General features: G+C 36.1%; 1 protein-coding gene across 3 annotated transcripts in view; it reads left to right on the top strand.

The window, feature by feature from the left end:
- Pde7a (phosphodiesterase 7A) overlaps positions 1 to 27,137 on the top strand; it is a 92,331-nt gene that overhangs the window by 18,756 nt on the left and 46,438 nt on the right. For 2 of the 3 annotated variants that reach the window (XR_011365634.1, XM_069990815.1), the window contains exons 2-3: positions 21,732 to 21,792; positions 25,581 to 25,664. Coding sequence is in view for 2 of the 3 variants with exons in the window: in XM_069990815.1 (XP_069846916.1) it covers positions 21,732 to 21,792; positions 25,581 to 25,664 (145 nt within the window). In the remaining variant the exon portion in view is untranslated. Of the gene's footprint in view, positions 1 to 16,986; positions 17,242 to 21,731; positions 21,793 to 25,580; positions 25,665 to 27,137 lie in introns of those variants that run through there. The other variant, XM_069990816.1, reaches the window with a different exon arrangement.

Below are 27,137 nucleotides of genomic sequence, written 5' to 3'. Positions count from 1 at the left end.
TCTGATCTCATTCCTTAGGGTTGAAGCTCAGGATTAACTCGTAGCACAGCTGCCCTTGTCCACTGGTCTATCCTGATTTCATTATGCTTGGTTAAACTATTAGTTCCTTAACAGTGAGTATTGTTTGTTTAGCTTTGTGCAGCTCAGTGCTCATGTGAAGAAAATATTCTGCAAATTTAGAAAGTACACCAAAGTTATCAATTCTACCAGGGCCCCAGTCCTATTGAGAACCCAGTTTTCTGCTCTATTCACATTCCCTCCTTTCTCCAGCTTCCCCAAATGCCAGCCTATGTTCTGCCGTGGTATCCATCCTTTTCTGTTTTGAAGTGTCATAGCATCTGAAGACAAACACTGTTTCTTCTTAGAATGATGACTAAAGGATCTCTGGGGAACCTCTTGAAGTGGCTTTCAGATATCCTCATAGAAAGCTGGTAGATGAAGTCGTTATAGGAGGGCTAGCTTTTTAACCCTTAAAACTAGGAAAAGTCTTTGGATTTTCCTGGGGCCTTGATTATTGTAAAGGTTGACCCTGTTGTTGAATAACTGACTAAAGTGAGCCCTGATCTTTAGTAATTTGTGGGGCATGACCCTAGGTCAACACACCCTCTTTGTATGGAACGAGAGTACTAAATCCTGTGGGAATGGTTACAAAATTTTGCTTGTTAGGAGCTGATCAACTTATATTTAGATGTAAAACTATTGAGTCCACATAAATAATTTAAAGTTGGACTTGTAATCACGTATTACAAAGTAAAATTAAACAAGTGAAATTAATTTAACATATTTTCTCTTATCATAGCCAAATTATCAGTTTGATATGTAATCAATATTTTCAGGATTTTATTTTGCTGTCTTCAAAATCCAGTGTGCACTAGAGCACATCTTGGCTCTGACACCATTTCAAAGTACAGAATGGCCACAAGGGATTCTAAAAATAATGACATTATAGAAATAAGGACATTTTATGGCACATATTTAGAGACTCAGGGCTACCTCTTCATTTTTTTATAATTGGATAAATTTATCACAAGGGGTTATGAACAAAACTACTTCTTCAAACACTAAAATATTAGGAGGCTTAGAGATAATCAGAATTGCATATAAATTAGTGCATTTATAGAACTTACATAGTTTCAAGTGTGTGAGATTTATAAAATTTTAGTTTTAATTTACTTTCTTTGGGTTGGGACAGTTTTGTAGTTTGAGAGAAGGAATCTCAGACTTTAAATTGCTGTTTTGTGAGAAGCTGAGCCTGTCATAGTGCCAGCAGCTCTCGTCCTTTTAACAAGATTTTTAGGCTAAGGTAAGTTGCTGGGTGAGAATAGGCATAAAGTTTTTATGGAGACAGGGTCCGATATTCTTTGTGCATTCAAGTTTTGAATTCTGTTTTTAAAAAATGCCAAGACAGCCAGACACTGGTAGCCCATGCCTGTAATCCTAGCTACTCAGGAGGCTGAGATCTGAGGATCATAGTTCAAAGCTAGCTCAGGCTCTCCAGTTAACTACCAGAAAACCAGAAGTGGTACTGTGGCTCAAAGTAGTAGAGCATGCTGACCTTGAGTGAAAAAGCTCAGGGACAGCACCCAGGCCCTATGTTAAAGCCCTGCAACTGGGGGGAAAAAAAAGCCAAGACGAAAGCTAAAGGGCTTTTAAAAGTACAGAACATGTCTAGGCGCTCATGTCTGTAATCCTTCCTGGCTACTCAGAAGGCTGAAATATGAGGATCAAGGTTCAAAGCCAGCCTGGACAGGAAAGTCCATGATACTCTTACCTTCAATTAACCACCAAAATTGGAAATAGAGTTTTGGCTCAAGTGGTAGAATGCTAGCCAAGCCTTGAGAAAAAAACAGCTCAGGGATAGTGCCTGAGTTCTGGGATCCAGCCCCAGGACTGGCATGCACACACACGTGCACACGCACACACACACACACACACACACACACACACACACACACACACACTAATACAAAAAAGTGTTTAGTTAGAGTTTCTTACTGGATCATGCTCTTAGTGCCCAGAATTTTTTTTTTATTATTTTATGAATTGGAGCTATGTTTAAATCAACAGTTTCAAGTTTTAAAATCGTCAAAGTAATTTAAGCAATATTATTAAAATTTCCAAAAATATTCGTAAGCCCATCATCATATTATTTTTATTTGCTATGTTTGCAGACGTAATTGTGATCACTGATACATTTAATTTTGCGGCTTTTTGAATGTAATATTTTTTTCAAATATGGATTTGTAGTGTGAGTCTCTATAATATCATTTTATTTTGCTGTCACAAAATAGCTTGTAAAATCTGTATTAGCTAGAGTGAAGTGATCCTGTTCTTTGAGGTAGTAAGGGATAGACTTCTCATGGTTGTCTTTTGCCACCAGATCATGCTTGAGCCTGCTACTTCCCCCTTTCCCCACATTTTATTAAGAAATATTTATTTGGAAATGGTTGTTTATTTTGTTCAAAATGTACTTTGGAGCATCTATTGAGATGCTTATCATTTTTCATTTTTGATCTAATGTATTAAATTATCTTAGTAGATATGTTAATACTTAACATTTCTAGGATTCGTCTTACTTGGGCAATACATTATTCTAACAGTTCTACTTGATGATTATTTAGGACATTGAAGCAATATTACTGAAATTGATTTGAACCTATTTCTTTCTGCCCAGTGTCCTGGTTCAGTAGTAGTATTCTGTTGATGTCATCTGTAGTTTTTGTTTGTTTTTGAGGTAAATTAGAAACAATAAAAACATGTTTTTTTTTAAAGAGATTTTAACTTTTTTTTTTTTTTACTCTCTTTTTCTCTTTGGATAAAAAGATCTTCAAAGCAGTGAGCAAGTTTTGTTACCAGGGAAACTGTCATCATACACTGTTGGTTATAAAGCTCTCTTTTGTGTCAAAGTGGAACAAAGTACAATTGTTACAAGATGTAAAGTATGTCTGCAAGCAGCTATGACTATAATACTGTCTTTCACTTGATGTTTCTTCCACCTGCTTTATCTCATCCTGTGAAGAGGAAGGGGTCCATATTAATAGCCCATGTAAAAAAAGTAACATTTAGGTCAGAAATTGCTGCTTGCCAGAGGTAACATAGCACATAAAGTTAGCTTAGAGCTAGAAACCAAATTAAAACCACCTACATTCTAATGTTTCTTTGCTTTACCACCATGTTACCTTAGGAATGGGATAAAACGCAGTTTCATGAATCAGATCACATTCATGTTTCAAGATATGAGATCTTAGTCCAGATTAGATTTTGATAGCAATGTGGGTTACGAATTCAGCACTTCTTTTTCTTTTCCTTTTGTTTTTGGCAGTACTATGGTTTCGTCTCAGGGCCTCACACTCATTAAGCCTGCTTGCTCAGCTAGTACTCTACCACCTGTTATATACTCAGCTCTACTTTTTGCTGATTATTTTTGGCAGTGGAGTTTTTCTTCCCAGGCTGGCTTTGAATAGTTATTCTCCAGATCTCAGCCTCTTGAGTAGCTAGGATTACAGGTGTGAGGCACTGGCACCTGGCTTCAGCATTTTTCTTAAAATGCATATTATAATTCAGCCTGTGCCTACAACATCTTAAGGTAGTTAAAGAACAGGTTTGTAACTTTGTGCTACAGATAGCAACAGATTAATAACTGAAGCTATCTTCCCCCCTAAAAGGATTATATAGACTCTTCCTTAATACAAATGGAAGAAAATAGTGTATTGCTTCCAAAAATATAAATAAACGATCCTAAATTTCTTCTTTTAGACTGGGTGGTACTAGCTCATACCTGTAACCCTAGCTACTCAAGAGGCTGAAATCTGAGGATCAGCATTCAAAGCCAACCTGGGCAGGAAAGTTCCTGAGACTCTTGTCTCCAGTTAATCACCCAAAAGTTAGAAGTAGTGCTCCAGTGATGGAGTGATAGCCTTGAGCAAAAATGCTCAGGTCAGGTACAAAACAAATAAAAACAACTTGTGAATTGTATTTTTCTTACTACTAAATTGATATGTGCTCATATTCAAGAATTAATGGAAAGGACTAGAAAAAATATGACAGTCATTTGTAGTCTTCCCAGGCAAAAATAACATCATGTATGTATTAGTGTTTAGCTCAATAATCTTAACCAGGCTTAAAAAAATTATCAGTAATGTACCATATTATTAATTTATAGCAGTGGATATTGGAAAGGTTTTTTGTTGTTGTTGTTGTTGTTGTTGTTGTTTTTGGTCCAGTCGTGGGGCCTGAACTCTGGGCCTGGGCGCTGTCCCTCAGCTCTTCAGCTCAAGGCTAATGCTCTACCACTTGAGCCACAGTGCCACTTCCGGCTTTTTTTTTTCTGCTTATGTGGTGCTGAGGAATCGAACCCAGGGCCTCATGCATGCAAGGCAAGCGCTCTACCACTGAGCCACCTTTCCAGCCCCCTTTTTTTTCCTTTTTTTTTTTTTTTTGTCGGTTGTGGGGCTTGAACTCTGGGCCTGAGTGATGTCCTGAGCTCCTCATTTCAAGGTGAGTGCTCTACCACTTGAGCCACAGCACCACTTCCTGGAAAGTTTTTTTGTTTTGTTTATTTAAGCAGTAACTCAGGTACACATTTTCTTGAGTTTGTTTTTTTAAACTTTTTTTTTTTTTTTTTGTCCTGGGGATCAAACCCAGGATATTGCACTTGCTAGGCAAGCACTTAGCCAGTGAGCTACATCCCAGCCTGGTACACATTATCTTATTAAAATTAAATATCCTCCAATCCTTTAATTTAATTTAATTTTAACTAAAATTAAAATTTGAATTTTTTAATGAATAACTTCATTGCAAGAATAAAAAAGATAGGCTTGAGGAAAAGAAAAATTTGCAATAGGGTTATTTCTGGACATTTGATCATACTTGATTGGCAGTGCATCTCTGGAAAAAAAAATGCAGCCCTGATTTGTGTGATTTGCCATTTCTGTAGTGTATATTGTAAGGAAATGCCCCCCTCGCAGACCTAATCTCCGCCCTCCCTGGCAGCGCCTGTTATTAGGTGAGGCACCTCCCACTTCAGGCCCCTGACCATATAAAAGGGGCCTCAAAAGGAGCCAGACAGTGCCATTTTCTCCCTTTCCATATGAGAACTTGGCCTTGTCAGCTCTGCTGGCAATAAATCTTTTCCTCTACTTGACCTTGTCCCCGTAGTCTTTTGGATTACTTTCTGCCTGGGTTACATTTTCCTTTCATACATACATACTTTTAACATGGCATAGGAATGTAGGTAGCATTCCTGAATGGAGGATTGGGAAGAGAAATGGTTTTCCTGAGCTAGTGTATGAAAGGTCTAGCATATTATATCCATCAGCTAGATGTTTTTTAGTTGTAAAGCAGAAAACTTACCCCACAACAGTTTTAAATTTACCTGTGCTATTCCTAACTGCCCCTAAATTGCCCAATGACTTGTTTTTGTTAAGCTTCTCTGGTAAATCTTGAAATAACAATTCTAATAGTCAAAGGTGGAAGAATTTGTTTCTCTTTATACAAAAATGGTGGAGTTGTTAAAAATTGATAAAACTCTGGAGCCAGCTAGTGGGTGGGGGAGAGGAGATTTCTTTCTAAACTGAGAAAAGACATGAAAGTGATCATTGTGGTAGCAGTATTCCTAGATTGTAAGTAATTATTTGGGTAGAAGTAAGGTAGATAGAGAGCAAAAGTGAGGTATTCAGTTTTCTGTTTGCTTGTTTTGTTTTGTTTTATGTTGTATTGGGGTTCGAACTCTAGACTTGCTATTAATTAACCATATTGCCTCTTGCAATATGGTTAATTTATATTGTGATGACAATTTAAAAGTGGTATCTTTGTATTAGAAGAGCTGCTACAGGAAAGGGAGGAAAGATGCAGTGTATCAATTTGATAAGAGGGTTTAGTATTTTGTGCTCTTTGGTGTGTTCTTTTTTTAACCTTGACCAAGTTGAAAGTCTTATCGTATGGGCTGATCAGACATCTCTTGTGAAAGAGATCTGTTCCCAGACGGAATGCTGCTTATCATTCAGTTTGTGTAAAGGGAAGTGTTCACATATATACCCTGCCTCTGTTGCTTTGTTTTTCCTGCTAGGAACTTTTATCACCTTTTGCTTGGTTTCCCCCCCACCCCCCACTTGCTGATGATGGAAATCCTAAATGGTTCATGAACCTTCAAGTATTTTAAACAGTAAACTTAAAAACCAACAGTGAGGGGCTGGGGGTTTAGCCCAGCGGAAGGACGCCCGCCCAGTGCGCTCAAGGCCCTGGATTCGGTCCTCATCCCTGGAAAAAAAACAAAAAACCAAAAAAACCAACAGTGAACACACCCTCATGCATATATGTTTTTAAAATATAAAATTACTATACACAGTTTTTATCAAGTAAAATTTATTAAAAAATAGCTACCAAGTTTATGATAATGTTCTACTTTTTTCTTTCTCAGTTAGTGGATACTAGAAAAGCCAATTTTTTAGGTTATCGAAATTAATGTGTGTATGTCAATGCAAGACCTGAGCACTGTCCCTGAGCTTCTTTTACTCAAGGCTAGCACTTGAGTCACAGCTCTTTTTGGGTTTTTTGGTTGTCAGTTGGAGATAAGAGTCTCACAACCTTTCCTGCCTTGATCCTCAGATCTCAGGCTCCTGAGTAGGTAGGATTACAGGTGTGAACCACCAGTGCCGCTACACAAACTCTTTTTAATATTAAAGTAATTTCGATAAACTGGGCACTAGTGTTTCATGTCTATAATCCTAGCTACTAAGAGGCTGCGATCTGATTAAGGTTCAAAGCCAACCCAGGCAGGAAAGGCCATGAGAGTTTTCCAATTAACTGAGAAAAAAGCTGGACGTGGAACTGTGGCACAAAGTGGTAGAGTACTAGCCTTGAGGCAAAAAAAAAAAAATCAGGGAGAACACCCAGGCCCTGAGTTCAAGTCCCCAAAACAGCCTAAAAAAAATTTATGATACTTCAGAAGGTAAAACACTACCTATGCCAAATGTATTTCATCTCTCAGAAGAATAAAATGAGATTTAGACCTCTGAAGCACTTGGGAAAGTTTCTGACTGGTGTAATATTAAATGCATTCTTAATAATTGATGCCAAAAACAGAAAACTGACTTCTGGAAACCAAGAGTACCAACTAACAAATTTGGAAAGGGGACCATTATGGTCACGCTTACTTAATGGTGATTGTGTTTGCTTGTTTGTTTTCTTGCTTGCTTTTGAGATGTAGTGCCTTTCTCTGTGGCTCAAATTGACCTCTAACTTAATCTTCCTGCCTCAGCCTCTCGAGTGCTGGGATTAAAGTGTGGGTAACTAAGCCAACTTGCACTTACTTTTATAACGTCTAAGTATGCCTTTTTACTGTTGTTTGGAGAAGCAGACAATTTAAATAGGAACTAGGTTGATTGCTTAATAGAGAAGAGAAAGTATCTTAAAAATTTTGAATCCAGCCTTTGATTTGCTTGAATATATAATTAAAGTGTGGTTTAAGAGTGATGTTTTCAAAGGTTTATTTGGTGACTTGGACTTTGACAGAGAATCAGATAAAAACATCTTGATTAAATTCTGGGTTTTTCTTTACAAATATCTGATTGCTTACAACCATGAGTCCAGGTATTTCCTTTTCCTTTATCCCTGTGAAGCTAGGAAGTAATTTGTATGGAAAGTACACATTAGACCTGAATCATTGATTAGATAACACAAGACCAGAGTTTCCCTGCCCCAATTTTAAGAGGTTGGTTGTTTTCAAGAATTTTAGATCTAAGAGAACTCTAAACTTTAAGGAATGATACGAACCCATTTTTAATGCCTCATTTTATTGTCGTAAAATAAATCTAACAACATTTACCATTCTCACCATTTACAGAGTAAAATTAGATGTCATTGAGTACACTTTACTGTCTTAGGCCCATCATTACTATCTATTTTCCTAAACTTTTCATCATTCCAAACAAAAATTGTACCACTTAAACTTTAACACAGTATTTTCTCCTGTCCTCAACTCTAGTATTTCCTATTCTACTTCATCTTTTCTCCCCTCCCCTCCCTTTCTTTTCGGTCATTCCTCTCCCCTTCCCTCACTTCCTTTGTTCTTTCCTTTAAAGAAGATGACAGGCAAAGCAAAGTAGTAAAAGGTATAGTTTATGATGATAGTAGTTTATTAAAATAGAAAGACACGCTAAGAGATGAGTGAGTAAGCTCAAGAAAGAGAGATCGGTAAGGACTCCTTTTCTACTTGCTGTTTCTACTGAGAAAATATTTGTTTAAAAAGAAGATTTTCTTGATGTTAGATAATATAGATAACTTTTAAATTTCTCTGTAGAGTGTTAATTATAAATGCCTTTCCTTGGAACAAAAGTACCACATACTTCAATGCAAGTAAAAAGTTATTTTTATCTTAATTCTTTATTCTATTTTTAAACAAAGCATTATAATTATATATGCTAAATACAGAAAGCTTCTTAGCAGCTTCCTTTTACTAAATGTAAACAAATTGTGTTAATTTGTGAGAAAACAGTTATCTTTTTCTGAAACTTACTAGATTGCCTTTTGACTTGGGTGGGACATGTCTGCCCCACAGGCTATAGAAGGCCCAGGAAATCATTTGGTTCCTGACTAGACCAACCCCAGTAGCTGCCTGAATCTGTGTACGTATATTGAAATTTTTGTAGGGCCTGTAGATGATTGTACAAATATCAAATGGCAGAACAAAAGATTCTTCACCCTTGATAGAATTAATTTGCATTACACTTTTAATTGCTTTGCAATTAATTTCCCCCAAATGGTGTAAACCTAAGACATGAGTGGGTTTTTAAATTTATGTCATATTCTCCTAGCTGATGGTTGTTAAAACGAGCATGATTTGATTCAAGCACTAAATAAGCATCACATTTAATTGTTACTGTTCAGTGTCTTTCAATAGTACTAGTTACTGAGAATTGCTGTGTACTTTGACCGGATTCTGAGCTTTGTCTTGTGAAAAACCTTAAACTCAGGATCACTCACTTTACTTTGATCTTGAGATGGAAGCCCAGTTTCACTATCCCACTTAAGTTGCATTCTTGCCTTTACTTAGTTTTTCCTGAGTATTTAAATCTGGTCATGAAGTTTTCTCAGAAACTGTCATCCGCACAGACACACAGACACACAGACACAGACACACAGACACAGACACAGACACAGACACACACACACACACACACACACACACACACACACACACATAAAATATGGTTTTCGTTCTTTTCAGTTGTAGGGCCAGTTCTCTTAACTCACCGTTGAAAGTATTCCCAGAGACTTACTCAGAGACAGATCCATTTATTTCCTCATAATAATATTGATAGGAACACAGATTTTTGTCTTCATTAATCATCCTGTGTTAATCAAGTGTTCATTTCAAAACTGGACAGAAGAATTTTTAATATTATTGCTTGTTTTTATCTTTAAAGTAGTATCAAAGCAGCAGTTATAGGGACATGAAGAGTTTGAATGAAATCCTTCTTGTACACTAGATCTAAAAGGAGATTCAAAGCTCCGTACCAATGGCTGACCCCTATAATTGTAGCTACTAAGGCTAAGATCTGGGGATCCTGGTTCTCAGAGCCAATAAATTCAGGAGCAGATAAATCCAGGAGATTCTTATCTCCAAATAACCAGCAAAATGCCAAAATTGGAGGTGTGGCTCAACTAATACAGCACTAGCTGAAAGTTGTAAAGAAGAGAGAGAAAAATCTGAGCAAATGCAAGAGACTAATTTCAAGCCCAGTTCTAGAAAAAGAAAAAAGAAAGAAATAATTTGATATTTGTTGAACATTTTTGTCACTTGCTTTTTTTTTTTTTTTTTTTAGTTTTTTTTTTGTCCAAACTTGGGACTTGAACTTGTTATCTATTGTTTATTTTCACTCACTGGCTGGTGTTCTACCATTTGAGCCTCTCCTGCAGTCCAATAATTTGCTTTTCATATTATACTCAAAGCTGTTTTTATGGTTTGAATGATCCTGAGGTGTGAAAGAGCAAGGAATATTATCTCTAATATATGTTTAAGACATATATAGCATAGGAATATTATCTCTTATGTGTGTATGAGACAGAAAGCAGATGAGGGAGGTTGCTACTTAAATAATTATCATTTGTGATAATTGGGCTTTCTGCTCTCCTTGCACTCTTCTATTGTAAGCATAAAGGTTTGAGATTTTACCTTCTTTTCTTCTATCTCTCTGGATAGGTAATCTTACCATACTATCTTGATTAGTAGAGGGTTGCTCCTAAATCTTTCTCTCAAGCCTAGCTCTCTTTCCAGGCTTTGAAGACTCACATGTCCAGGAACTGAATGGATATTTCTACCCAGTTGTTTCTTGGACCTTGATGCTCTTCTGGTACATTAAAGCTAACCAACCTGTTAAACTTAGCACTTTTGTGTTTCATGGCCATCGTCCTAAATCTGGGCCATCATCTCCTCTGGATTAAGGCAATATTATTTTTACAGATCTCACTGAACACAGAAATCTTCCATTGTATTAATCTTTTCCATACTCTAGGATCTGAAGTATTTATTTTTCCTGAAATGCATTTTGTGTTACTCCCCTAGATAAAGTTTCTTGGGGTTCCTCTTAGTCTTTGCATGTAATTCAGATTCTTTAATATGGTTGACAAAAATCTCTATCACTTCAAATTTAATTTTATGCTTTAGCTGTATTAAACTTCGTTGAGGTTTAATTTACATACAGTGTGCTAAGTTTTAACAAGTGTGCTTGACTATGTAAACCAGTACCACAATCCATGTTTTATACTCTTTTATCACCCAGAAAAGGTCTATTAGGCCCTTTTGCTATTATTCACTTGAATCCTTTGTCCAGGCAACCCTGATCTGATTTTTATCACTTGATGAGTTTGGCTCATTCTACAACTTTATATAACTGGTTCATATAGGATGTATTCTTCCTGACTTCTTGCACATAGCACCGTGCTTTTTCAGGTTTTTTGACTGTATGTATGTACTGTTTTATTGTTGAATAATATTCCATGTGTAAATATGCCATAATTTGTCCATTCATCAGTTAATAGATGCTGTGTTATTACTAGTTGATTATTGTGAATAAAGCTGTTTTGAACATTCAAGTCTTTTTTTTTTTTGCCAGTGCTGGGGCTTGAAGTTAGGGACCTGGGCTCTGTTTCTGAGCCTCTCTGTGCTCAATGCTAGTGCTCTGCCCTTGAGCTACAGTGCTACCTCCAATCTTTTCTGTTTATGTGGTACTGAGGAATTGAACCCAGGGCTTCATGCATGGTAGGCAAGCACTTTTAACACTAAGCCAAATTCCCAGCCCCATGTTCAAGTCTTTTTATGGGCATACGTCCTAGTTTCTATGAAAGTTCTAACATAGATATTATTAGGCTGTTTAATTTTAACTGTTCTTGTGGATATATAGTCATTTCTTATGGCTTTATATTACATTTATCTGTTGGTTAAACATATTGAACATCAGTTCATACACAGTTCAGTTACATTGGATTTAGACCACTGCCTAGTTCAGCAGACCCCATCTTAATTACATCTGCAAAGACCCTTTTTCTAAGCCTGTGGTCATACTAGCTCAGGCAGGAAAGTATATAAGATTTATCTCCATTTAACCACCAGCAAAAAAAAAAAAAGCTGCAAGTGAAGCTGTGGTTCAAGTGGTACAGTGCCTAGGCCCTGTGTTCAAGCACACACAAAAGACTCTATTCCAAATAAGGTCACATTCACAGGTACCTGAGGGGTTAGGATTTTGACATGTCTTTAAGGGAAAAACAGTTTAGCCTCATAAGAACATGGTGTATCTCTTTATTTACATCTTTGATTTTTCTTACAAGTATTTTATTGTTTTTATTTTATAGATCTTACACATTATCCTCAAGTATTGTGGATGCTTTTATAAATGGTATTTTTAAATTCTTATTTTCAATCCCATGTTAGTATATAAAATATATAAAATATAAAATATATAAAATATAAAATAAACATTTTATATTGACTTTGTGTCCCTTGACCTAGCTAAATTTTATTAGTTTTTGTTTTGCTTTGTGTCTGTTTGTTTATATTTTTGTGCCAGTCCTGGGACACAAAAATTTCAGCAAGGCTGAAATAGGGATGTCATCAGCTCTGCTGATATCCTTAGGAGTAAGGAAGAGCAATGTGAGTCCCTCTTACTATTAGGAAGACCAAGTAAACACACCCAGAAGAAATGAACTTGATAAAAAAAAAACTAGTGGAGGAAGTCTGGAAGTAACTAACAGAAGTCTGTATTTGATCTTGTCTTGTTCCAAAGTTTAGTTCTGACATAGGGACAAAAGTATATTGTACCTACGAGACAAAAATATGTTGTGCCTGCATATAAAACACAAAGGGTAAATCAGCATGCTGAATTACACATTTTTTTAAATCTACATTTTTACATAAAGTGAATTATGTACACACGGAACAATGGAAATATGAGATTTTTCCTTTTTCTGGCAATTAGCCTTTTCCTCTTGCAGTCTCTACACGTACTCAGCTTGTATGAAGTACCATCGTGAAATTTTTGTACAATTAATATACATTACTAAATTTTATAAAACAACTGCAGAAGGATGAGATCTGAGGATTACAGTTTGAAGCAACCCAGGCAGCAAAGTCTGTGAGACTCTAATCTCCAGTAACTACCAAAAGACTCCCAGAAGTGGAGTTGTGGCTCAAGTGGTATGGCACTAGCCTTGAGCAAAAAAAAAAAAAAAAACAAAACCCAAAAAAACGCCTAGCAACAAACAGTACTCTGGCCCTAAGTTCAAACCCCAGGACTGGCTCCCCACCCCCCAAAATTCTTTTTTTAACTAAAAAACCCTCAAGACAAAAGCATGAGAACAAAACAAAAAGCTAAGCTATCATTTATGTGTTGTAAAAAATGGGCTATAATTCAGTGATAAAATCTCAGTCAAGGGCTGGGAAGGTGGCTCAGTGGTAGAGTGCTTGCCTTGCATGCATGAGGCCCTGGGTTCGATTCCTTAGCACCACATAAGCAGAAAAAAAAAGCCGGAAGTGGCACTGTGGCTCAAGTGGTAGAGCGCTAGCCTTGAGCTTCATGAAGGGCTGAGGGACAGTGCCCAGGCCCAGAGTTCAGGCCCCATGACCCGACCCAAAAAAAAAAAAAAAAAAAAGCTCAGTCAATTGAAGAGATTTGACCATAGACTACCATAGACTTTACCTTTTTCTGTCATAAATTTTGTTATAATTTTCTAGACACTAACTACATTTTGTATAAAGAACTGTGTGATAGGGTATTTCTGTCTATGCAATTCCAAAATTATAGACACTGATGTCAATGCAGATGAGGTTAGACTAATTTGGTCAAGATAGGGACATGCTAAGCCTCTATAAGGATAGTTGAAGGCTATTGCCAAGATTGACAGGTGTCCTGTGTGTGGGTGGCAGAGAACCTCAGGGATAAAATTTGTTGTTGGATTACTTCTCTAAGAACAATGATCAAAGTCATACTTTTTTTCTATTGATAACACTCACAAGCTGATGGTATCTGCTTTTAACTTAGTTTTTCAGATATTAGTCTTAAAAATCTCAAAAATAAAAAGTTTTATTCTCAAAGAAGTTGTTTTTGAAGGTTTCACTCTATCCTATGCATTAATTTTTGTGGAATCATCATTAACCAATTTATTGTTAGCCTGCCATATTCCACTAAGAATTAGAGAAACTGAGAAAACAGTTAAGGTGAAAAAATATATTTGTCATTACTGTCACTATTTTGCCAAGTTTTATTATTAAGAGAGTTTTATTGAAAAGAATTTATTAAGAGAAATCTTACAATTTACCAAGATAAATTATTGAAAATCTATCATCACAAAATGAGAAAAAAGTTTTAAAGCCATTAAGTTTATGACACTGAAAAAGTTAAACTTACTGCCTTAAGAAAACTTTTTTTTTTTGGTCACTGGGGCTTGAACTCTGGGCCTGGCTGCTATCCCTGAGCTCTTCAGCTCAAGGCAAGCGCTCTCCCGCTTGAGCCACAGTTCCACTTCTGGTTTTCTGGTGGTTAATTGGAGATAAGGGTGTCACAGACTTTCCTGCCCAGTCTGGCTTTGAACTGGGATCCTCATATATCAGCCTCCTGAGTAGCTAGGATTATAGGCATGAGCCATTTGGTGCCTGGCTCTGAATAATTTTGTAAGAATTAGGTAGCGTTAATGTGTCATTAGTGATGAAGACATTATGATTCTAGGCATAAGCTCCATAGCTCTTTCTATTTGAACAGGAAATTTTCTGATCAGAGAAAAATCATGTCTTGATTTCCCTTTATGGTCAGAGTAGAAACTTACGTAGATACAATGTTGTATATTTGCTTCTCAAATTGTGGCATTATTTGAATGGCAGGGAAATGTGAAGGTGAGGAGAGAAGCATTCTTGGGCTAACCATAGTGGTAGTTGATTTGGAGTGTGAGGCCCAGGCCTGAGGGGCAAAGAATGACCCTGAGGTCCTCATCCATTACTGTCTCTGACTGCATGACTGCTTATAGACAAGTATTGGCCTGCAGTACATTCTGCCCTGCTCTGCCCCATTCCTGGGCATCCTTCATGTTTGATTGCTTGTTATGTTTACTGGAACAGAGCAATCGAAGACTTCAACAGTGTCTTGTCAAACTAGTGCAAGGCACAGCTTATTATGTTATACCGAAATTCGGGGACCCCCAGAAGACCACCAGAGACCACAATCAATGTAAGCAACAAAGAGCCGGTTTATTGCAAGCTCGAGCTTGGTCCTCCGCGCACATGGTAACCGGTGACGCTAAGAGGCCCAGAGCATAGAATCAGGGCCGTTTTTATAGTATTGAACAAACAACTTAAGGAACTTTTACATAAGAAATTACATGATTGGTTAACATTTACATTTAAAGCAAGCTAAACTGGGCAAATAATGATTGGTTGATCTTTACAGAAAAAATGTCCTTGATCCATAGCTTGACCGAAAAAGGTTATGAGTCACACCCAGACCAACAGAATGCATGGCATGTCTCGCCCCAGCCTCTGAAGAATGGGTTGTTTAGAAACTCTTATTAGTCCTAGGTGGGTGGGGGGCAACACCACTTGGGGGCTAACACCTGCCTTAAGCAAATGCCATCTATGGCTCCAAGAATTGTGCATGGCTTTTTGTCATAAATTCCTAGCATTGGGGCTAAAATGGATCACGAGTCAAGTCGCAGAAATGAGATAGAGTGTTAAACAAAAATGGAGTTGCTTAAGTTTCTTAAAACATTATATTTCTTCCCTAGGGCCTTACTGCCTCGGCCTCCAGGAGGGGCGTTGCAGCTGTGGGGATAATTCTGAGGACTTTGCCCCCTTGGTCAGGGCTGTAAACCCTTTGAAGTCTTTTACTAAGCAACTCTAGGCTCCCAGGCTGACATTCCACTACTAAGTAACTAAAACCAGTCACAGTTAAAAATCATACAAAAACCATACAATCATCTAGTACAAAGCAATTCATACAGAAGCAAAAATGGCTGTTAGGTGCTGTCATACATATATATATATATATATATATATATATATATATATATATATATATATGTTGCGTTCTTCAATTACAGCTTGTTAGTTGTATATAGAGAAATAAAAGGTTTATAGCTCTGTATTATGAATGAATAATTTCAGTTTAGGAAACATCTGATTTAGGCATATAAATTAATTTTGACTTTATTTTGACAGGTATAGAATTAACTTCTTTAAACTATTTGTACTAAAGATAGGATAATGAAAATAACATTATTGAAATAATTGGGCTCTTTTCAAATAATTTAATCATTTGTGTAATGTGGCTATACATTGACTTTGTCCCTGTATGAACTGCAGTCCACGACACAGTATGTCATTTCTCACCAGGACCTCTGGAATGGCAGTATAACTGTCCAGACAGTTTCTACCCTATATGACTCTACTGGTCAAAGTAGTCTTTGCAGTCGAAAGGGAGGGGGACACTTCACCAGGCCTGAAGAAGGCCCCTGCAGAGTATGGTCTTTGTTTACCATTGCTGCAGCCACATGGGGCCCCGGCTTCCTCTACTTGAGTTACCCTGTCCTGGTCTGTCTTTGTGCTTGACTGCTTGATTTTGCTTCAGTCCTTAGTCCTAGCCCCGGTCCTCCCCACTTTTCATGCTCTTGCTCCAACATTTCTAGGACTCTAGACAGTAATTCCTCACCTTTTCACCTCAGGCCCAGTCTTCACTGGCACTTCCTATCTCTGCTTCCTGGCACTTGGTACAGTTGCAAATTTGACTTCATTTGCATAGTTTTATTAACACAGACTTTCAACTGTAAAAATCACAAGGACAGGAGCTGTGTCTGCGTGTACTCTGATTATATTCCTGGTCCTCTGCTTAATAAATACTTAGGAGTTCCATGAAAGGCTTGTCCCCAGCAGCACACCTGCAGCCTGCTGGCTGTTTTGGTCATATAGATAGATAGGTAGAGGCAGGTATTGTTATTTGACAGCTCATGTTTATAACAGAAAGACAAGTACTCAGAATAGTACATAAACTAGATTGCCATTAGAGTTTGGAATCAAATACTTTCAGTATTTGCAGTTGCACTATTTAGAGAGAGGTCTTTCCCAGATGAGTAAAATACAATATTAAGTAGCAAAGACAAAATTTATTTAACCTCTTAATATTTATGAAAATAATGCTAATTCTAAAAGAAACAGTTGAAAAAAATCCAGTTGAAAGGAGTAAAGTACTTTAATATGTTTTATATGTGAGGATATTATACCTGAAAAGAATGAGAAACATTTTAATCCTGACAAATACTTCCAAGGCAGCGAGTATTTTGATTGTGTAAATGTTTGGGACTTGCATGAGATCTCTTTTGTCTACATTTTGTGAAATAGTTTGGTCAGCTAAGGTTGTTGTTGTTGTTGTTTTTCTCCTCCCAATATTATTTAAGCTGCTCTACTCCAACACTGGGGTTGAGGCATGAAGCATACACTGGCCCAGAAGGCTGACCAGGCAGTGCATTCTCTGAGGAGTCAGGTGATCACTGTTGGAAGGCAGCTGCTAGAGGTTCAGGGCAGTTAGTGTCCCTTCTTTTCTGCTTCGGGACAGCTGGTTATTTATCTGAGTCCTAAGAAGTCTTCTTTGCTCATTGCTTACTGGTAGAGAAGAGAGATTATGCCCGAGGCTTTTGATTGACCCAATGGGAATTACATTGATCTGGTGTCTGGCCTTGGTTCTTATCAAGTGGATCACCTCTAAGGTAGGCCATCTTTACTTTTAGGATTGTGACATTAATCATTACTTTGCATATTTGATAGGAATGAAATAGTCACACAATTTTCTTTTCATTTTGCCTCAGTTTTTATTCTCTAAAAGAGCTATGAGTTCTACCTCAGCTAAAAGGCTTAAAATTACTCCTTGTAATTTCTATTCTTATTTCACTTTATTCCTCCTGATGGGCTTTTTATGGTAGCGTTCCTCAGAATCAAAGTGGGTTTCCTTAGTGTTGTCACCTTAAAGTTTTTATGATTAAAGAAGTTTAGCTTTTAAGTTTATAAAGTTAAAAACAATTTAGACTTTGGGGGACATACATGTTTTAAACATTTTCTTTTGGAAAAAAAGAATTAAATGAATATTTAAAAGAAAATATTAAGCGTTTCTAAAAACCACTGAAAATCACTATAAAACCACTTGGTCATGTTCTCTCTTACCATCTTGCTTTAGCTATAATACATTGACAAAAAATGTAAGTATGAATTTGAATTTTAAATATCAGGCTTAAGAAATTCTTGATAGAATGCTAGTCAAATGCCATTTAGACAAATGTATAATACTAAGAAATTCTTAAGATGATACTGCCTGAAATTATTCTTTCTACACTTGTATAAAATGATTCTATCTTTATCAGTCATGCAGCTTTTTCCATTCTGTATTAAGAAATTAAATTGTTGTAATTTAACATTTATAAAGCCATCACTAAATTTGCTAAGTAATGCTTTGTTAAGCAACAGAAAGTTTTTGTAAAGTTAGTTTTCTTTTCCAAGCAAGATTTTAAGTCCTGCTAGGTAATTGTTTACATTTGTACAGTACTTAACATTTTGTATATCCCTTTCTCTTACTTGAAGTGACCCTCTTTTATATGTGAATATGATTTATCTCCTCAAGAAACACAATACACTCAAATGAAATCTGTCTGCTTTAAAAGTTAAGAATTAATCTTGTTATACTGACAGCTCTTGTTTTTAAAGGCCTGGATTGTCAAGTTAATAAAGGTCAAGTTAATGTTAATAGTACACATATTAGTTAAATTTTGGATGTTTCACAGACTGAATGACTACAAAAAAGTTGAATTTTTAACAAAAGAAATATTTATTTCACAATATTTTTTGGATGGAAGAATAGAATGTGTATTAATGCATAGCTGAATATTTAGGCACTTAAACAGCAACATGTTTTTCTAGCATATGTAATATGCATATATTCTGCAAAGGCTCATTTTACTATGTTAGCGTCCTTACAAAGTTCTTGTGTAGGTTAAATAAGATTTTATATGAATGCATCTGGAACATCTTTTTCTTTTTTTTTTATTAGTGTACATTAGTTGTACAGGACACTTAGAACATTTTCTATTGTTACTTTTTCCAAGTAAGAGAAATACACTTGCTTTTGAGCTCTAGATCATCTAATGGAAAACTTGAACAAAGTAAAAACAATGACACTTTAAATGTCTTTGCTGGATTGTTTCTTTAAAAGTTATGTATTAACTAACATTGTGAACAACTTCTATACCTTTTGTCATTTACCTTCAAGTCAAATCTTTATGGAAGAATGATTCACCTAGCGTCTAGGTGAGTGAGTGTCTCAGCAGGGCCCTCAGTTTAACTTGTTTATGCTGTGGCTGTCAGTTTCTGATTAGCTTGGCCTCGCCCATGTTTTGACCTATACTAGTTTGCTTTACAAGCTGTTCCCAGGATGGCTAAATTAGAAGTCACGAGTAGAAGCCTCAGTTATTTCCATTCACTGGTTAGGTGAGGTGGGAATGTGGATGGTAGCCCAGAGAGTACTTTGTGACTGACGTGTGACACCAGATTTTGATGAACTTTGTCTTACTATTTTTGTTGAGAGTAAAATTCTACTAGTTCATGGCTTTAAAAATAATAATCTTTAAAGAAATATGTTTTAAGCCTCTGTAACCGTGTTTAAAAAAAAAACACAAAACCACATGATTGTACCATGGAAGTAAAAGTTTGTTGTTCCAATCATCAAGTGTAGTATATTTTTCCAAAATGACTTACTTTGAATTACTTTGCCTGGATTCCTTAGTGAAAGAACTTAATATGTATTGTACTTTCAATCCAAAATAAGTAGGTGAATGACTTATCACTCAAGTTGAATTCACTGATACTTATCTTTATAGATACATATTTTTCAAAGCCCATTCTTTAAAAAAAAGTTTTTGTCTCATTTGGATTTATTTAGTAAATGATAAGATTTTCTTGAGTCAAGATATCACTTAAGCTTTATATTTATAGACTAGACTTGCTTAAATTAGTACATTATGATTAACAGAACAACTTGAAAGTCTTATTCATCAATAAGTAATTTGTTAGTAGGTTTTTAAAAATGAAAATCAACCTTTTTTGACAACTTTTAACTGAAATTGCAAGTTCCAGTATTTTAATGTCTGAATTAATGCTTCTGTAAATGAGTTTAAATTGATATCTTAAAATAAATTTAATATGACATAGATAATCTAGATCATTTTCATTACCCAATTTTTGACATAAGACTATTTCGACTATTATTTGTTTTTAGCAATCCTTAGTAAAGAGATATGAGATTTTTGCCTTCCTTCTCATGGGTGTTTTAATAGATATTCTTTTACATTAAGAAAACAATAATAACAATCACTGTCCTAAAGAGGACTGTTAAAGATAACAGTTTAAAATTTGTTTTAACAAACTATTTAACCAAGGTGTTACTGGGTACTACCAATAATAGATATTGGCCACAACAAGCGATTACATAATGGCGCCTGTTGTTTCATTAATATTTTTAGCTGATAGAAACATTTATTGCCACATTCACTCTTTCCAGGTTGCTGAGCTAACCCTTAATGCTACAGTTTTCAGTGGAGCCCCTAACTTAATAAATAAACATCTTAGGGGAGGGGATTGAATAGCAGCCGTGAATGGTATCTTTCAATGCAAGTGATTACAGTGGCTGTTTGCTCCACACTAGTTTTCTGTGAAGCACTGTGTAGCTTCCTTGGATATTTCATTGTTGGGAGACACCTAACCATAATGCCAGAGGTATATGCTGTATGATTTAGCTCCTTGGAATTTGAGATCATGCTTTTCTTTTTAGGCTTTTTTCTGTATATGATTTTTACTTTAACTGTATAATAATAACTACATATCTATACAAAGCTACACATGGAAAAGGCCTTTTCTAAAAACCTCTCAATTCCTCATGTTCCTCAGCTTCCTTGAAAAGTGTCGGTGCTCATGGTTGGAATTTTACATCATTTGAAATGTTGGTTCCTCTACATTCCATGAACTTGTTCTTTAGGATGCATGAATTCATGTAAGGTTCTAAGTGATATCTTTCTCTTAAATGATTAGCATTAAGGGTATAAAAACTCACAGTGTTTAGATTCTAAATGAAGATTAGGTGTGTTTATCTTCCAGATTTTGAAACGTATTCATTTATATATAATTTATTTGCAACAACTGTACTTATTTATTTGTCAAATATTTAGAATTTAGTGAAAATAGTTCCTGTTTTAGGTGTTGGTACTGTGGTAAGACAGTTAAGTTTCCTGCTCTCCTAGAGCTTCTATTTTAGTAACAAGCTGATAACATCAGCTAAGTGCTTCACAGAGGACCCAGGTAGAGAGTTGTGCAAGAAAGTGGCTGTTAGGTGGCTTTAGATTTGGCAGTCAAGAGTATGCCTGTCTGAGGAGATGACATTTGGGCCTGCAAGATAGCAAGGAAATGGTGATTGTGGTGATCCATGCAGGGAAACAGCAAGTATAAAGGCCAGACATTTGGCATGGCAGAAAAGCAAGGAGGCCAACAGGGCTGTATCACAGTGGAAGAGGCGCTAATAGGATGAGAGAGCAGATTGAGGAGGGCTTTAGAAATACAAACTTGGAGTTTGGAACTTTTCTCAAGAGTTATATGGAGCCACTGAAGGATTTTTGTGTAGGACTTAAAATGTTTACTTTTCCATCTTTGTGTAGAGTAGACTGGGGGGCCAGGAAGTATATCCAGTAGATCACCCTTTTCTTCTTTTTTCTGTTTGGTTACTCCTGTGATCTCTAGAAATCAACTTCTGTGATACCTCGTTCCCAAATTCTTTTTACTCTGAATTCCTGTACTTAAAAATGTTATTATAAAGGTGATGTACAGAATGGTTACAGTTACATAAGTCAGGTAATGAGTACATTTCTTTTTGGACAGTGTCATTCCTTCCCTTGCTGTCTCCCAGTTTTCCCTCCTGTCACCACCCACAAGTAGTAGAATTCATTCTCCACATCTCAATCTACTTTTATGGTAGTTCTTAGCCTAATCTTAAGTATTTGTCTCTCCCCCAACTAGAAATTTCCAAAGCAGATAGGATACCTAATTTCATTTTGTGTATCTAATTTCTCTTGCATAGTAATTCACAAATAATAAATACATCCTTGCTACATTGAATTTTAGATTATATTTCAGTTATCTATTAAAATATGTATTTTTTTTCTAGAGACGTGGAGCTATTTCCTATGACAGTTCTGATCAGACTGCGTTGTACATTCGTATGCTAGGTAAGCACTGTTCACTTTATAACCATATTAGTTATATTATTTGTTATCATGCATGATTATTTGAGGTTAAGCTGTCTTTTATTAAGTATCATTTTATCACAGTTTATATCAGAACTAATCTATTTCCTTTCAGTTTAGAGTCTGCAGGCCAGTATTGTATATGATAGAATAAAGTGAGGCATTTTAGTTATAGTTGAGAAATCGAAATTTTAAAACTGGGACATTGTTATTAGTGCATAGTTTAAATTGCCATTGAAGCATTCCATATAGAAAACAGGTTTATAAAGTTGTTAAATATTACAGCAATGAATAGTAATATAAATGAAGATAAAGCCATAAAGTACAAACTAGATAGTCCTATCGTTGGAAGCATTTTGTTCTCAGTTGGCTGGTGAGGAAGTCCATTTGTTTTTTTCTAGTCGTGGTGCTTTAATTGTTTTATACATTATTTAATTTCACAGGTAAGTGAATTCAGTTATATATATCTGGTTTCCTTCTGACTTTTTCTGTCTTTGCTGGAATTACTTTTCATCTGTACATTCCATGATCCTTTGTACTTTTATTTATACCTTTGAGCATGTATTGTTTAGGTTCCAGTAGTCAAGTTTGCTTTCATTAGAGGATAGCCTTGTGATTTCTCATGCTCAGAATTCCTCCCTCTGCTTTGAGATACTGAGCCATTCTATTGTGCACCTACCTCTTTCTTCCTTGCTTCCTTCACTAAGTCCATTTTATTCTTGTAATTTAAACTAAGAGCATTTATGGATACTTACTCTTACTCTTCTTTTTCTGTCTTTACTTTGGGTGTCGTGCCTGCCTCAATTCTATTCTACTCTAGTACATTTTTTTTCTTTGTGAATGTTCAGCTCTTTCCTTTTCCTTTCTTCCTAGAAACATGTTCAGAATTTTCCTACTCTTAAATTCATATTTTCTTTAATTTTGTTAAATACTTCCAGATGGGGATGTTATAGATGTCTAAACAAACTAAAAACATGTCTAAAAAATTTAAGAGATTTATGTTTCCCAGCACTTTACTTAGTAGTCTTTTGCCTTCTCAGTAGATACCAGCCCATTCATTATTCCAGTTGTCAGATCAGAAATTTGCACTCATGCTTGATTGTTTCTTACACACTCCATATCTTATTGTCTAGAAAATCCTACCAACAGACACTTTCAAAATATATGAAGAATCTTGCCACTTCCACGCTGTTTGTTACCACCCAATTTAAACAATATCATTTTACTTTATTGTTTTTTTTGGTACTTACTTCTTTTTTGAGACAGTGTCTCGCTGTGTTGACTGTGCTGGCCTCCAACTTAGTCCTCCTCCTTCAACCTCCTGAATTCTGGGATTGAAGCACAGTTGATTATCTTTGTTCCTTAACTGATCTTCCTGTACCAGCCTGTGTTCCTCCTATTTATTCTAGTCCATATAGCTAGAGTGAATCTTCCCATGCCCGTTAAAGTTATCTTATTCCTCTGTTCAGAGTCCTTTGATAGTTTTCTCCCTTAGTGTAACAACCAGAACTACTCTGATACCTACAAAGGCTCAAAGTGATCTGACCATACTTCTCTGACCTTCCCATTACCTTGTTTGCCTTATTCCTGCCATGCTGGTCTTTTTGCTTGACTTAGAACATGCAAGCATGTTGCTGTCACAAGGTGTTTATACTTATTCTTCCTTATGCTTAGAAACCTCTTTCCTCTGATAGCCATATGGCTTAAGGTCTTTGCTCATGTAATTCCTTTTCCATGGGAACTTTCCTGGCCATACTATTGAATCACCCTATCCGTGTCCCTCCTTCCTGTTCCTCTTAATTTACTTCAAAAACTTCCTGTCATCATCCACAGAATGAAATTATGTACTTACTTTCTTATCCCACATAAAAATAAACTTCATGAGGACAGTAACTTATTATATTTTGCTCTGTGCTGTATGTTCAATGTCTGACATATGCTGGTACTCAGCAAACCTTTCTCTTAGTGTGAAGGAATCATCATATGAAAGAGGTGTTGGGTGCAGTTATTGGTGGATGAAATAAGCTTGAAAGGGAGAACCAGTCTTCTTAGGGAAACAGAATAATCAGTAGAGCCATCCTGGCAAGCAGAATGGGCAAGAGCACAGAAATGGGGGAGTAAGGGTTATAAACTTGGGTGTTCTGAAAGTGTAATGGGAATAGTGCTCTCTTTGGAATCTGTTTGAACTAGGTTCAAATCTTGGCTCACAGTTTGAATGGAACATGTTGTTTAACTTCTCAAAGTTTAGTTTTTATATCTATAAATTGAGAATTAGATTCATATTGTTTTGGGCTGATTGGAGAATTGAATAGCAGTGCCTGTGAGTACAAAGTGCCTGGTATATGCTTGTTCTGGTAATGTTGTTGCATGAGAAGAGAAGTCAGAAAATCATGTAGGTTCATATAGTTATAGCATGGTGCTTATAAAAACAAAGCTTAACAACCAGTCAAAAACCTTGAGAATATCCAACTGACAATGAGAAGGGAGAAGATTGGCCAGACACTTAAGGCAAAGTCTGTAACGTTTTAATTTACTGTGCTTTTTGTTGTTGTTGTTGTTGGTCGTGGGGCCTAAACTCTGGGTTTGGGCACTGTCCCTCAGTTCTTCAGCTCAAAGCTAGTGCTCTACCACTTGAGCCACAGCACCACTTTCAGCTTTTTCTGCTTATATGGTGCTAAGGAATCGAACCCAGGGCCTCATGCATGCAAGGCAATCACTATCACTGAGCAACCTTCCCAGCCTTACTGTGCATTTTTTTTTTTTTTTTTTTTTTTGTCGGTCGTGGGGCTTGAACTCTGGGCCTGGGCGCTGTCCCTCAGCTCCTCAGCTCAAGGCGAGCGCTCTACCACTTGAGCTACAGCGCCACTTCCGGTTTTCTGGTGGTTTATTGGAGATAGGAGTCTCACGGTCTCTCCTGCCCGGGCTGGCTTTGAACCGCGATCCTCAGATCTCAGCCTCCTGAGTAGCTAGGATTACAGGCGTGAGCCACCAGCGCCCGGCACTGTGCATTTTTTTAAACAATGAACAAACCTCATTTCCATTTCATGGAGTTCATTTGATGATATTTATTTTATGTGATCAGAGGCAGATAGGTATTGTATTTGTGTTCTTCTCTTAAGAGTATCCTTTTTTGGATTCACTGTGTGTGAATGCTTTGAGTCCTGTATTATTTATCATGCCCCATACATTTCCTGATCTGGCTTCTGCACATGAGAGAAAACATACACTGTTTGTTTCTCTGGCTTACCTCACTTACCATGATATGTTTACTGTGCATTTTTTAAATTATAAAATGCTTGAGCTAATTATTATTAGCATAGCTAACACACTTTCCATTTTCATATCCATTTGTTGTCCAGAGTAGATACTTAATAAGCATTTGCTTTTCATTCTGCTTTGATCAGATATTCTATCTTCTATAAAGAAGATTTTTGTTTTCCAGTATCCCCCCTCTCTTTTTAAACCCCATATGAGTAGTAAGATATTAGGTTGGATTAGCATATACTGGAGTCATCTTTCAGAATTATCTTTTAAATTATAAATTATGATTATTCTGATTAGTATTGTAAGGTTAAAAGTTTTTGTTTTTAATTTCCTCAACCAGCCTTATAAATCAGTATTGAAAATTTATGAAATCAACTCTGAACTATTTGTTCCATATATGTAATAGATCATTGCATGTAAGTATGGTACTATGTAGACTTCTTTGCATATGGGAGATTATTCACAAATAACAGCTTTATTCATGTTTTATTCCTGCTTCTATTAAGGAGATGTACGCGTGAGGAGTCGAGCAGGATTTGAATCAGAAAGGAGAGGTTCACATCCATACATTGATTTTCGTATTTTTCACTGTAAGTATTGGCAGTCATAATGTTTTTCTTAGACTTTCAAAACTAAATTTCAAGTCCTTATAAAAATTATGTAGTTTTCCAATGGAAAAGGAATGTTCATTTAAAAGGCTCTCTCTGTCTCTGTCTCTGTCTCTCTCATATATATATATATATATATATATATATTTGGAATTTATAAAAACATTAGTCATAAATAATACTGTATTATGATAATGTTAATAACTGTTTAGATATAGCTAGGAGGGTATTAAAATCCTAAAACGGATACAGTTTTGCTTATTTCTGTATTTTAGTTGCTTTTTACCTATACTGCTTCAGACAGATTTTTTTATGCAAGTGATATTTTATAAAGATATTTCAATAATTTAAGCAAGTGTTATTCTTTTCGCTTTTTTGAAAGTATACAACACCTTCAGAGATGCTGGAATGCATATTTTAAAAATAAACATAGTGCTATAGCACTTGCTAGTACCATCATAGATAGATAGATAGATAGATATGTACATACATATATTCATACATACAAACATTCCATATGGGTCTAGCTTATAATGGAGAGAAAAGGGTGGGGGAAGCAGAACTTTAAATTCCTTAAATTTTATACATATTAAATGTGTTTTTGAAAGAATTGCATTACTGGTAATGTTTGATACTATAATTTGGATTAACATTCTAAGAAAGATGAAAAAAACTGGACAAAATAGAAGGCATGTATTCAGATGTATCAGAATGTTACCATAGTTAAGAAATGAGCCTGAAATTTTCAGGCAACCATTCCCTGAGGGAGGTATGTGCTGATTGTGAGAAAAAAAACCCAAAAATCCAAAAACTGGGTAAGAAGGTAAGCAAAGTTTTTGATGAGCACTGAAGGCTAGAGAAACAAAAGAAGGTGTTTCACCCTACCAAGATTGCAGGGACAGGGTGGAGAATATAGGTGCTGGGTTAAATCATCAAAGTATTAACTCTAGCTTAGAAATCTTAGCTTTGAAATGTCTTAAGCACTGATTATGTTATGGTGAGATATTTCTTGTCCCTCAGAGTTGCTAACTGTAAACCTAATCCTGAGAAATGGCCCAGGTAAAATTGGTCAGGGCTTTTCATTCCTGACATACCCACTAAAAATGAGCAAAGACACTCAGGCTCATCCTCTGTGAATTAATTAATTTTAGGTATAAAACAATTGCTTTTTTTTGTGTGTGTGCTAGTACTGAGGCTTGAACTCAGGGCCTAAACGCTGTCTTTGAGCTTTTTCTGCTCAAGTACCCTAATGCATTATCACTTGAACTTCCAACTTTTTGTGGTTAATTAGAGATACGAGTCTCGACTTTCTGCCTGGGCTGGCTTTGAACCACAGTCATCAGATCTCAGCCTCCTAAGTAGCTAGCATTATAGTTATGAGCCACTGGTACCCAGCAAACACCACTTTTTTTTATTATGCACATGATTCTGTGGACCAGGAATTAATTTTAACTT

This window comes from Dipodomys merriami, unplaced genomic scaffold (assembly GCF_024711535.1).
Source record: "Dipodomys merriami isolate MVZ:Mamm:240054 unplaced genomic scaffold, mDipMer1.0.p SCAF_4, whole genome shotgun sequence".
NCBI classification, from domain to species: domain Eukaryota; kingdom Metazoa; phylum Chordata; class Mammalia; order Rodentia; family Heteromyidae; genus Dipodomys; species Dipodomys merriami.
The sequence above is the reverse complement of the archived record's forward strand: the minus strand, read 5'-3'. Positions and strand labels throughout refer to the sequence as shown.